General features: G+C 40.7%; 1 protein-coding gene across 2 annotated transcripts in view; it reads right to left on the bottom strand.

Annotated features, from left to right (window-relative positions):
* LOC133616971 (teneurin-3) overlaps positions 1-14,698 on the bottom strand; it is a 745,483-nt gene that overhangs the window by 278,601 nt on the left and 452,184 nt on the right. For both annotated transcript variants that reach the window (XM_061976582.2, XM_061976583.1), the window contains one exon: positions 1,644-1,851. In XM_061976582.2, the coding sequence (XP_061832566.1) occupies positions 1,644-1,851 (208 nt within the window). The remainder of the gene's footprint in view (positions 1-1,643; positions 1,852-14,698) is intronic.

The following is a 14,698-nucleotide window of genomic DNA, read 5'->3' as shown; positions in this document are numbered from 1 at the left end:
TGTAGTCGTTCACGTTACAAAAAATTTGCCATGTCTAATGTAGTCATTGCTATGGTTGTCACCCGGCCACTACAACACCGCAACTACGTGGACATACATCATCACACACATCTTGGGTCGTTCATCTAAACCAGGGGTCGCCGACCCGTTTGATCAAGCAGGCGAAGCTTGAAATTGGAAACTTGACCACAAACCGTCAGGAACTCTTTGGATTTTTGAAAAGTTAGCCCAAGAGTGCATGCAAGGCCAGTAGTTCCTTTGCATACCGTCGTTTTCGTCATTCAAGACTTTGGCTATGGTCACACCGCATTTCTGATTGTTTTGTAAAATCCGATCTTTTAATGTAGTCGTTCACGTTACAAAAAATATGCAATGTCTAATGTAGTCATTGCTATGGTTGTCACCCGGCCACTACAACACCGCAACTACGTGAAAATACTTCATAACATCCTGGGTCGTTCCTCTAAACCAGACGTCGCTGACCCGTTTGATCTTGCAGGCGAAGCTTGAAATTGGAAGCTCGACAACAAACCGTCAGAAACTCTTTGGTTTTTTGAAAAGTCAGCCCAAGAGTTCATGCTGACGTTGCAATGTGCATGCAAGGCCAGTAGTCGGCGACGTCCTTTTGCGTACCGTAGCTTTCGTCTTTCAAGACTTTGGCTATGGTCACACCGCAATTCTGATTGTTTTGTAAAATACGATCTTTTAATGTAGTCGTTCACGTTACAAAAAATATGCAATGTCTAATGTAGTCATTGCTATGGTTGTCACCCGGCCACTACAACACAGCAACTACGTGGACATACATCATCACATCTTGGGTCGTTCCTCTAAACCAGGGGTCGCCGACCCATCTATCACGATTTACCAGTCGATCTTTGTGACCCCACCATGAAAAAATGACATCAGTACGTGACAACCCCGCCCAGGGAGTGACACAGACTCGCAACCAGGCAAGCATTTTAACCCCTGAACACGCACGCACACCTAAGTCTCTCAATCCCACACCCCCCATCAAGAACAGCCACCCGCTACACACACTCATTTCTCAAATTCGCATTTCCTGACATGCTCAAAAATCATAGAGCTGCAACAATGCATTAAGGCTGACTGTTGCAACAAATCGGATATTTTCCAACACCCTCAACCACAAGTCCACGACCATCATCGCTGACAAGCCAAATACTATAGTCTGTGAACATTGCTCCAAAGTACGGATGTTGTGTTGATTCATTGTGAATAGTCGGCCTCAGTTCCTGGCGCATTTGTGGCAATTTCAGGGATTTTGTGAAATCAAAGTCTACATTTTATTATTGCAACATTTTAATTATTGCATGTAAAAGATTTAAAAGGAAGAGGGCACGCGTTTTATGTCTCGCAGTTTGTGGGGCATTTTCTTCGATGTCTGCGAGTGGCGATTGTCTACTTTGGTGAAGATTGTTGATGCTTTTATCGCTGTTCAGACTGCAGCTGCATCGGATACAAATCTGATTTTCATCCACATACAAAAGAAACCTTGGTCGGATTTGATTAAAAAAAAATCAGAATTGCAAAGTCCACATTGACCTGAAATATGTTAAATACAGGTCAAATATGGGGTAAGAAAATGACCTGCAATGTGAACAAGGCTATATTCATCCTACCCTGGATGATGGTGTTGTAGGACACCGCCTCCACGCTGCGTCCGTCGTTGTAAAAGGCCAGGTGCCACACCCCCGAGTCCAGGTACTGGATGAAGCCCGCCTGGTGGACGACGACCTGGTTCTCCGGTCGGGCTCTCTCCGCTTCGCTCTGAGCGCGATGTTCTTTAGCGATGAGCCGGCTGCCGTCCAAGAGCTCCACAAAGTCGTACTGCAGAACACACAAAAAGTCCCGGCAAGGGCAGATTATTAAATATGTTCTCATTTAATTAGTACTGAACTAATTCATGAACTTGTTTTTAGGAATACTGGTTAGTTTTCACTTTGGTTCATTCAAAATGCAAAACATGTCTTCGTCTTTTTCGTATCCACACTTTTGCCAGTGAGGAGAGTTTCAAGCACTGGCTTCTCCTTGGCACCGTTGCAAGCCATGACCCCCGCTAGTCAAAGGCGAGCTGCACTGCAATTATATCAGGTGTGCGGATGGGTAAAGGATTCAGTACTTTTTAAGTACTGACCAAATTCCGATTCATGCAAAACCTAACGGTACCATATTTGCATGTGATGTCATGTCACGTTGCAGACCCAGCACCATTTACAAGGGTCGTATGATGATTTTTTTTTCTAAATGTAAAAGACTTCTTTGTGGTCTACATCAGTGGTCCCCAACCACTGGTCCGGGGACCGGTACCGGTCCGTGACGCATTTGCTACCGGGCCGTAGAGAAACATTAAATAATTTATAAAGGACTGCATTTTCTCCGACTTAACTTTGGCCTGTCCCACTAGACCAGGGGTGTCACACTTGTTTTCATTGAGGGCTTGTAACAGTAAATAATGAATGAATTTGCCTATGAATTTAAATATATATATATATTTTTTAATTAAAAAATCTGCAGATTTTACCACTATTTTTACAGAAAAAAAAACTGGCAGCTTAGTTGCCAGACTTTTACTGTAAAATATATGGTGTTTTTCTTTTATCATTATTATTTTTTACAACATAACGGAAATAATAATGGAAGTATAATTGTTTGTATATAGTATATAAATTGGTACAAAGGTTTAACACGTGTACAAGGATATTTCACATGCCTTTACTGTGTATATAATTGAACTGTGTTTATGTTGTGTATAATGTGTATTTATAATATGTTGTACAAAGAACATTTCATAATTTTCAGAAGTTCATCTTGTACTTGACATTGTTTATAGGGTTAGGCGCAATAAGTGTTCAACTTCAGCCTAAACCCTTTCGCTCTGCAACATTTTCATTTTCAATCTATGATCGTACAACTGTTTGTTTATTTTGTTGACCATTGACCGAAGAACAATAAACTAAAATAAAATAAATAGAAATAAACAGAAATACAGTACCGCTGTTTAATTTTGTTTTGTCAACTCAGCTGCCAGTTTTTTACCATAATAAAATGTGGAACCATAAAATCATCAACTGTGGATTTTACAGTACAAAAACAAAAAACTGGCAGCTCAGTTGACATAATTTTACTATCAAAAAACAAACATTGGTCGTTTTGTTTCAACTTACAGTAATATGCTGTAAAAAAAAAAAAAAAAAAAAAAAAACTCCCTAAATTTTACAGTAAAATCTATTGGTCATTTTTATAGTGTGCAATTTGATGGATAACTTGTTTCAAAATCATAAGTTAAGCAGATATTTACCGTATTTTTCGGACTATAAGTCACAGTTTTTTTCATAGTTTGGCCGGGGGTGCGACTTATACTCAACACATTACCGAAAAATATCAAATAATATTATTTAGCTCATTCACGTAAGAGACTAGACGTATAAGATTGCATGGGATTTAGCGATTAGGAGTGACAGATTGTTTGGTAAACATATAGCATGTTCTATATGTTATAGTTATTTGAATGACTCTTACCATAATATGTTACGTTAACATACCAGGCACGTTCTCAGTTGGTTATTTATGCCTCATATAACGTACACTTATTCAGCCTGTTGTTCACTATTCTTTATTTATTTTAAATTGCCTTTCCAATGTCTATTCTTGGTGTTGGGTTTTATCAAATAAATTTCCCCCAAAAATGTCACACTTGCCAACCTTGAGACCTCCGATTTCGGGAGGTGGGGGGTGGGGGCGTGGTCGGGGGTGGGGCGGGGCGTGGTTGGGGGCGTGGTTAAGAGGGGAGGAGTATATTGACAGCTAGAATTCACCAAGTCAAGTATTTCATATATATATATATATATATATATATATATATATATATATATATATATATATATATATATATGTGTCTTAATAAGGTTATCCAAAAAATAGTGCTCGATACCGTAGTAGAGCGCAATATATGTATGTGTGGGAAAAAAATCACAAGACTACTTCATCTCTACAGGCCTGTTTCATGAGGGGTCCCCCGGACAGAGCGACCCCAAAACCAACAAAGGCTGCAACTGCCGCAAGAAACCTGATTGCTCTCTCAACGGGGGGTGCTTACAAACATCAGTTGTTTACCAATCTAAGGTAACACGCAAGGACATTAACACATCCGACACATATGTAGGATTAACCGAGGGAGAGTTTAAAACCAGATAGAACAATCACAAGGCTTCTTTCAGGAACCAAAACCTGCGGAATACCACAGAACTCAGCAAACACATTTGGGACCTCAAAGACAATAATGTTGAATATTCAATAACATGGCAAATTCTTGCATCCAGCACACCTTACAATAGTGGTAATAAAAGATGCAACCTATGCTTGAAAGAGAAACTGTTTATTATATACCGTCCAGACCTGTCATCCCTCAACAAGCGCAGCGAAATTGTATCAGCATGCCGCCACAGACGGAAACACCTCCTAGGTAACACATGAGCCAATCACCACGCCCCTACGCCAGCCTGTACCCACCCACTCTGTGCCCTATATAAACCATGGTATGTGAATGCTCCCATTAAAATCTCCTGATGATTGAGGGAACCCCTCATGAAACAGGCCTGTAGAGATGAAGTAGTCTTGTAATTTTTTTCCCCACACATACATACATACATACATATATATATATATATATATATATATATATATATATGTATATGTATGTATATATATATATATATATATATATATATATATATATATATATATATATATATATATATATATATATATATATATATATATATATATATAGAGAGAGATATCTACATCCTGAAAATATGCAAACAAACTGTGTTTAGATAATTGATACTTCAAACTTGCATAAATAAATATTAAGGAATATAACATAACTTGGCTTCTGAGAGTTTCAAAATGTAATGAATAAAATGCTAAAGTTGTTGATAAACAAGCAATTATTTTAATAATTAAATATGGTCATTTTAAGTGAATTATTATGATAATTTAAAATCAATTATTTCAAATATGTTTATTTTAATGTATAATTCTATGGCTGGATGTAATAAGGAGGCAGGAAAAAAATACAAATAAAAATACAATTAATTTTGATGTTTTTAGCAAAATATAGTAAAAATGTATTTAGTTTTTTTGTTTTTTTAATTAATAAATATATTTATTTTTAGGTAAGATAAACATAATAATATAATTTATCTCTAGTCTGGATGATTTAGTTCTTGTCACCCTGTTGTCCTCCCGTCATGAAGAAAGGCGGTCCTCACTCAGGTTGCATGGAGCTGTAGGGGGCGTGGCTTCCAGCTCCGGCTGAAAATCGGGAGATTTTCGGGAGAATATTTGTCTCGGGAGGTTTTCGGGAGAGGCGCTGAATTTCGGGAGTCTCCCGGAAAATTCGGGAGGGTTGGCAAGTATGAAAAATGTGACTTATACTCCAGTGCGACTTATATTGTTACGGCTCAGGCTCCTGCCAACGCCGCTCATCCGTCTGTGCGCACCTCGGGACACGCCCACGGGTGCGCACATCCAGGGACGCGCCGTGCGCGTCCCCGCCCTGCAGCAGCCACCAGCTGCAATCACTCACCGGAAATCTACACTCCTGGGTCTGATGAGGGCAAGCTCAATAAAAGACCAGAGGACCCTAGGATCGGCGCGGGAACTTAGTTTTCTCATGGTGTACCGTAAGGCTTATGATCTCTCTCTGTCTCTGCGTGTTTTCCCTTGTGTCTGACATCCTTGTTTGTTCTCCCGTGCCTCCGCAGTGTTTACCTTCCGTTGCCCTGGATTTTGACTGCCTCCTTCGTTTCCTTGACTCCTCGCTTGCCCCTGGACTTTGACGCCTCTCTCTCGCCCCGGATCACCTGCCTGCCCCATGAACTGCCTCGTTTGCTCTCTTCAACACTTGGTAACACACTTCAGCTAACTACACACATAGTCTTACACCACACACTCTTGTATTCTAGTTCACACTTCATTTCCTTAGTTCAGTAGTATTGTTTATTATTATTTATATATATATATATATATATATATATATTGACTATATATATAATAAATAATTGTATATACTGCCCCCTGGTGTCTGTTTGCCGTCACCTCCCCTCAGTAAACACAACATATATGTTTTTTTTTCCTTCTTTATTATACATTTTCGGCAGGTGAAACTTATACTCCGAAAAATACGGTAAGTATTTTTTGGGGATTTTGGCCAACAAAGTTAGATAATATCATATTTGTTGCAATATTGGACACTATTTTTTTTCCCCTGTCAAACTAGAAACAAAACCTAATACCTTTAGTAAGAAAATAAAGTATTATTTCTAGGCTTTTGCGGGCCATATAAAATGATGTGGAGGCCCAGATGAAACTGCTACTTTTTTTTACTGGCTACTTTGTTTACTTTGTAGCCAGTTCAGTTTTAGTTTTGTTCTGCATAGCCATCCGTATGCTTCAATGCCTTTTCTTAAGGGGCACTCGCCTTTTGTTTATTTTTGGTTTAAGCATTATTAAGCATATTGTGATCCTGACAAACCATGTTCCCGACATCTACAAAGCAATTAGCTACCGGCTGCCACCTACTGATATGGAAGAGTATTACACGGTTACTCTGCGGTGCACTAGACGGCACCGACACTCAACAACGGCACATTATTTGCAGATTATAATTACTGGTTTGCAAAAAATATTTTTACCCCAAATAGGTGAAATTAAACAATATCCCACGACACACCAGACTGTATCTCGCGGCGCAGTGGTTGAAAAACACTGCTTTATGGTCACGGCAGTAAAAAAAAAAACAACCTTGAATTCTTCAGACATTGTCTTCTTTTTTTCCTGTTGGCAACGCAGCAGCCTATATGTCGCCCCCGCCCCCGCGCAAACAAACATCGACCGACAAGACAAACAAGGAGTAATTTCTGCCTGGCGCAGTAATTGAAGAGGTGCATCCGCTCTCACAGCACCCGGCGAACAGCTGGACCTCATTTGGAATTAAACTGCCGAGGAAAAACAGCGCGTCCCCAGACATGCTCGTATGGCTACAGTGGAGCGCGACAGATGCAGACGGAGGATCCCCTGCTTTTAGGAATTGTTCGCTACACAGATGAACTGAGCCCGCGGTGCCCGCGCTGGCGTCGGCACAGACAAGCGAGGGCAGCTTGCGATGCACACAAATCATGGCTGTTTGCTTTTTGAGAGCTCGGATTGGAAAGCGGCAGCCTCGCAGGGTTAACAACAATACCCGGCGTAAACAAACTAAACACTGACAAGAAGCAAGGACATCTTCGAACTGAAGCCGACGCCATGCCGTATGTTGTGTGTACAGTCTCAAAATAAGCCATTGTTACAATGACTCCAATCTGGTGTGTGGTACACTTAGAGGTTCTGCATTCGTACTAGGGCTGGGCGATATGGCCTTTTATTAATATCTCAATATTTTTAAGGCCACGATATATATCTGGATATTTTGCCTTAGCCTTGAATGAACACTTGATGCAAATAACCACAGCAGTATGATGTTTCTATGTGATTACATTAAAACATGCTTGTTCATACTACATTAATATATGCTCATTTTAAACTTTCATGCAGAGAGGGAAACCACAACTAAGGAAAAAAAATAAACTGAATATATTAAACAGTTATTAAGCCAGCGTTTCTCAAAGTGTGGGGCGCACCCCACTGGTGGGGAATAGAGACATGACAGGTGGGGCGCGAGGAACGGGAGGAAATTTCACTTTAATTTTTTTTTTTTTATTATTATATTCTTAGATTATTTTTTTTACTATGCTTTCATTTTCTATACACACTGTAAATCACTTTGTGATTCTGTCTGTGAAATCCGCTATATAAATAAATGGAAATTACCGGTACTTATTTTTACTGTAGGCTTTATATTTCTCGGTACGTGCGAAAGTTTGACAGACATAGCAACAGTAACTAATGGGGGCGGGGCTAAACGGAACAAACTTTCGCGCGGATGGGTAGCAGGCTAATGTGTGGATCACAATTACACAAATATATACATTTGTGACTCGCACCTCAAAGGTCGTCGAGCCAGAGCCAGCGCCTGCAGAGAAACAACAATCTGACGGGCACACACTGTGTCATTCACCGGGAAGCACTCGCGTCAAGGCAGCTCAGCCCCGAACTCAATGAGGTTTTAACATGTTGTGAGCGCGGTAAATTTGATCAAAACACGACCACTGAAAGCGCGTCTGTTCTCTGCACTGTGTGAGGAAATGGGAGCTGATCATACAGCCGTGCTGTTTCACAGTGAAGCAAGGTGGCTCTCCTGGGGCAAAGTGCTGTCACTTGCCCTGTCTTGCCAAATGCATAGCTCCTCCTTTTTTTTGTTGCAAAGATTGCAAAGTGGCACTTTTATTGTATTTATTATTGAACTTGATGCAAGTTATTTGATTTATTATTGAACTTGATGCAAGTTATAACACTTTTTTTGATTTATTATTGAACTTGATGGAAGTTATAACACTTTTGTTTTATTTATTATTGAACTTGATGCAAGTTATAACACTTTTGTTTTATTTATTATTGAACTTGATGCAAGTTATAACACTTTTTTTGATTTATTATTGAACTTGATGCAAGTTATAACACTTTTGTTTTATTTATTATTGAACTTGATGCAAGTTATAACACTTTTTTTGATTTATTATTGAACTTGATGCAAGTTATTTGATTTATTATTGAACTTGATGCAAGTTATAACACTTTTATTTGATTTATTATTGAACTTGATGCAAGTTATAACCCTTTTTTTATTATTGAACTTGATGCAAGTTATAACACTTTTGTTTTATTTATTATTGAACTTGATGCAAGTTATAACACTTTTTTTGATTTATTATTGAACTTGATGCAAGTTATTTGATTTATTATTGAACTTGATGCAAGTTATAACACTTTTTTTGATTTATTATTGAACGTGATGCAAGTTATAACACTTTTTGATTTATTATTGAACTTGATGCAAGTTATAACACTTTTTTGATTTATTATTGAACTTGATGCAAGTTATAACACTTTTTTGATTTATTATTGAACTTGATGCAAGTTATAACACTTTTATTTGATTTATTATTGAACTTGATGCAAGTTATAACACTTTTTTGATTTATTATTGAACGTGATGCAAGTTATAACACTTTTTTGATTTATTATTGAACTTGATGCAAGTTATAACAGTTTTTTTGAATTATTTTTTAACGTGATGCAAGTTATAACACTTTTTTTGATTTATTATTGAACTTGATGCAAGTTATAACACTTTTGTTTTATTTATTATTGAACTTGATGGAAGTTATTTTATTTATTATTGAACTTGATGCAAGTTATACCACAGCTGCACAGTTATTTTATTTATTATTGAACTTAATGTTATCTTATGTTATTGAGTTCGAATGTATACAACTTGATGTTCAATACATTTGAAAATGTTAAAGCTTGGCATTAGCGCTCTGTTGGGGCGATGGGGGCATGTGGGCCTTGAAAACTCCCCCTTGTCCAAAGTGGGGGATGACAAAAAAAGTTTGAGAACCACTGTATTAAGCAGTGGGGTCTCAAAGTAAAGCTGCTGCTCCTCCCCAGATGATGCAGCTACGGGGAAGACCCAGGACACGTTGGGAAGACTATGTCTCCCGGCTGGCCTGGGAACGCCTCGGGAACCCCCCGGGAGGATCTGGACAAAGTAGCTTGGGAGAGGGAAGTCTGGGCTTCTCCGCTTAGGCTGCTGCCCCCGAGACCCGACCTCGGATAAGCGGACGGAAATGGATAGATGGATGGAATTACGTTGTGCTAAAATATATGAAGTAAATTAATGATAATATGCTTCTAAACTGTCAATGAAATTCAAGTGCAAATGAAAATAAAGTCATAACTTTTGCGCTTAAAGGCCTACTGAAACCCACTACTACCGACCACGCAGTCTGATAGTTTATATATCAATGATGAAATCTTGACATTGCAACACGTGCCAATACGGCCGGGTTAGCTTACTAAAGTGCAATTTAAAATTTTGTGCGAAATATCCTGCTGAAAACGTCTCGGTATGATGACGCCGGCACGTGACGTCACGGATTGTAGAGGACATTTTGGGACAGCATGGTGGCCAGCTATTAAGTCGTCTGTTTCCATCGCAAAATTCCACAGTATTCTGGACATCTGTGTTGGTGAATCTTTTGCAATTTGTTCTAATGAACAATGGAGAGAGCAAAGAAGAAAGCTGTAGGTGGGAAGCGGTGTATTGCGGCAGGTGTTGTGCCGGATAACGCACCCCCGCCGTAGAATGCACCCCTTGACTGTTATGCCGGATAACACAGCCGGTGTTTCATTGTTAACATTCCCGGAAGATGACAGTCAAGCTTTACCATTGGCCTGTGGAGAACTGGGACAACATAGACTCTTACCAGGAGGGCTTTGAGTTGTATGCGCAGACGCGGTACCGTGAGTACGCATGCAGCTGCGGCTTCCAAACATTTGATCGCTTGCCCGTACGTGCGTGCCGCTATGTGCATGTCACGTACGTAACTTTGGGGACTTTGAGGAAATATATGTGCTGTTTGAACTCTGGGGAGGTGAACGGTACTTTGGGCTGTGGGATTGAGTGTGTTGTGCAGGTGTTTGAGTTGTATTGGCGGGTCATATGGACGGGAGGGGGGAGGTGTTTGTTATGCGGGATTAATTTGTGGCATATTAAATATAAGCCTGGTTGTGTTGTGGCTAATAGAGTATATACGTATATGTCTTGTGTTTATTTACTGTTTTAGTCATTCCCAGCTGAATATCAGGTACCACCCGCCTCTCACCTTCACTCTCACTTTCCTCATCCACAAATCTTTCATCCTCGCTCAAATTAATGGGGAAATCGTTGCTTTCTCGGTCCGAATCGCTCTCGCTGCTGGTGGCCATGATTGTTAAACAATGTGCAGATGTGAGGAGCTCCACAACCTGTGACGTCACGCTACTCGTCTGCTACTTCCGCTACAGGCAAGGCTTTGTTGCAAACTTTATCGTCAATGTTCTCTACTAAATCCTTTCAGCAAAAATATGGCAATATCGCAAAATGATCAAGTATGACACATAGAATAGACCTGCTATGCCCTGTTTAAATAAGAAAATCGCATTTCAGTAGGCCTTTAAACTCCTATATGACTTTAGCTCCAGACTTATTCTGTTTGTTTGATATTGTCATTAATGCCACAAGTGGTGAATAAGTTCATTACAGTACCACTGCGGTCCATACGGGCCACAGCTGAGAAACAGAAATGTTTCGGGCAGCCCTCTAAGGGTCGCCCTATGGTTAAGAAACACTCAGTGGAGTCATTTTCAAAAGGCCAGATCTGTTTTACCTGCCACAACTCATTTAGAAAACGAACTTCGCAACAACAAGAGACGCTTTGGCTGATTGAAAATAGGTGTTAATTGGAGCATTTGTTGTAATCCTGTTAAAGTATGTTTGGCTTTACTTTGTAATCAATACGCACCTCTCCGTCTATTGTAGCCTTTCTTCTTTTATTGCTCTGAAAATAACTCAAATCAAAACAGTAGTGAGGTTGTAAACAACTGTGAACTATTAAAACGTGGCAGACAAGAACCAATCAGTTACTAATGTATACGTGCAGGACTGCAGTGCCTATACATCTGTGGGCAACAGTACCTCATGATTGGAGACTAAATTTAGATCCAGGTAATGATCCTTGGAAGGTTTCTAGTACCTGTGGTTAAAATGTGCCTTTGGAGACCAATAATGAGGACTACAGGGTACATTCGTGAAGACTGTAGTACCTTAAAGGACGGAAAATGACTCCTTCTGGAACCCTAACTGTGTTAAAAAGAGTCGGTAGGCTGGAAATACTGACTGAACTCACAGAATTGATGACAAGACGCGAGACCGGTCGCAGTGTTTTGTAGTTTAACATAGCGGAGAAGCCTCTCATCACGCTTGATATGGAAAACACAGAGTATGACAAATTCATAGCTATAGGCTCCACTCATTCAACACATCTAGTTACCAAAACCGCTACTTGTGTGGTTTCCAAGCCAAGTTCTTTCAGTCAACTCGATGCAGACTAAGCTGTCATCATACAGTAAAAACTGATAGACCAGTGGATGCCCGTTGGAGGAGGCAGTTATCTACTGAAAGCCACTAGAACCAAGAGTTCAGATGATCCTTAGATCACACTTCCCACTGTTCAAATTCAATGAGAGGCCTATCTTACCCCTACCTTAGAACACATCCTGTCATTGCAAGGAAGGAACTATAAAAAAACACAGCAGACAACAGACTGCGAAGGCAAGTAGACTTGTGCTTATTATTTCTGAGGAAAAAGAGCCACCACCATCCTTAAAACTCCTGAACAAACCTCGCCATCTGTTTAAAATGGACATGTGTTCCTTTGCCTCCTGGTGGCAAATAACGAATGCAGCTTTGAATTAATGTTACTCATCCTCGGAAGAACACAGCAGCCAGCGGGATTCATTGCTGAGGAATGTGGCAAACGAGGACCTGGGCCTATCTTTTTTGGCTGACTCTGGCATTAGGTGAAGTCAAGCCCTTGATTGCAGCAGCGGGGCAACAAAGAGGGGGAGTTGTGGAAATTAACCTGGCGGAAGTTGATTTCTTTGTGTTGCTGGCGGGAGGAGGAAGTAATAAAACAGTCCATCCCACAAGCTTAGAGCCTTCCGGTCCAGTGCCTTCGCCTCCATTAGGTGTTGTGAACACCCTCCCCCCCCCCTCTGCACCCTCAAACTCATCTCAGTCCAACAATAGCACAGGACAAAAGCAGCCTTTGGATTGAGTGACCTCCGTGTTGTGCTTAGTAAAAAAGCAAGGTACGAATCCTTCAGCCAAAAAGCCAACTAAAGTCTGATTCTCTTGAGTTTTTTGTTGTTTTTTGAGGCGCCACAGACAAACACTCAATAGCAGGCGGGCCGCGTCTTTATTGGAAAGATGTGGGAAAGCGGTCCCTCTTAAATGTTGTCTCCGCTCGCTGGCGGTGAATGGGACGCTCAATACCTCTCCCGGTCTCTTTCGTGCTCAGTCGAGTAAACGCATTGATCCGTGGCCTTGCTACTTCAACACAATGCCGCTCCGAGGTGGCCACCATTGACACCTTGTCCAGCATTGACGCAAAGAGGCTGTGTCTTGTTAATTACTCCCCTTTCCTCTTTGATTATTTGCGTGTGTGCCTCTCTCGCCTTAAAAGTAGAAGTCCAGCTCACCTGCCCGACCGTTTGTCTCAATCAAAGAGCGGCTCCGCCGGCAAGCCTCGGCACTCGACTGAAGCGCTTCTTCACTCGGACAGAATGTCAACAAGGTGAAGCGAAGCGCTTTTTTTTTTCCGCTAGGAGCCATTGTCTGAGTGCTTCCGTGCAAGGATGGCGGATGTGCCATTGAAGTGGCACGTCAAGGCAGTTTTTGGAACACTTTGGTTGACAAATGGCTGACTTTTAGGAGGGCGGAAGGGATGTGAGTGATGGCAAATTGAGGCTGAGATGTAAAAGCTGTCGCTGAAAGTATCTTTGGTATTTTTATTTTTACACAGACTGATTCTTTATATGTCTCTTGCACTGGCTGCAGAGACAACATCTGTGGTCCAGAAGTGGGAGGACAGGTTCGTTTTTTGTTTGGAATAGAACAAATAATTTAACTTAAAAATAAATGTTTTCCCGTTTTTTAGTTTGATAATATAAAACAAAAAATGGAAAATCTATATTTCTCCATTATCCGAATTTATTTATGTAAAAAAAAAAAAAAAAAGCGAAAATAAGAATTGAAATAACGAGTGGATAACGGTCCGTGTACCGTATTTTCCGCACTATTAGCCGCACCTAAAAACCACAAATTTACTCAAAAGCTGACAGTGCGGCTTATAACCCGGTGCGCTTTATATATGGATTAATATTAAGATTCATTTTCATAAAGTTTCGGTCTCGCAACTACGGTAAACAGCCGCCATCTTTTTTCCCCGTAGAAGAGGAAGTGCTTCTTCTTCTACGCAAGCAACCGCCAAGGTAAGCACCCGCCCCCATAGAACAGGAAGCGCTTCTTCTTCTACTGTAAGCAACCACCCGCCCCGGTAGAAGAAGAAGAAGCGCGCGGATATTACGTTTCATTTCCTTTGTGTGTTTACATCTGTAAAGACCACAAAATGGCTCCTACTAAGCGACAGGTTTCCGGTTCATGAAAAGACGCAATCTCTCCATCCGCACACGGACTACTATTTCACAGCAACTGCCTAAAGACTTTCAAGAAAAGCTGGCTACTTTCCGTGCATATTGTAAAAACAAGATAGCTGAAAAAAAGATCCGGCCAGAGAACATTATCAACATGGACGAGGTTCCACTGACTTTTGATATTCCTGTGAACCGCACTGTGGATACAACGGGAGCACGTACGGTGAATATTCGCACCACAGGGAATGAGAAGTCATCCTTCACTGTGGTTCTAACTTGCCATGCTAATGGCCAGAAACGTCCACCCATGGTGATATTCAAAAGGAAGACCTTGCCAAAAGAGACCTTTCCAGCCGGCGTCATCATAAAAGCTAACTCGAAGGGATGGATGGATGAAGAAAAGATGAGCGAGTGGTTAAGGTAAGTTTACGCGAAGAGGCCGGGTGGCTTTTTTCACGCAGCTCCGTCCATGTTG

This window comes from Nerophis lumbriciformis, linkage group LG16, assembly GCF_033978685.3.
Source record: "Nerophis lumbriciformis linkage group LG16, RoL_Nlum_v2.1, whole genome shotgun sequence".
Taxonomy (NCBI): domain Eukaryota; kingdom Metazoa; phylum Chordata; class Actinopteri; order Syngnathiformes; family Syngnathidae; genus Nerophis; species Nerophis lumbriciformis.
Note: the sequence above shows the minus strand (reverse complement) of the source record. Positions and strands in the feature narration are given on the sequence as shown.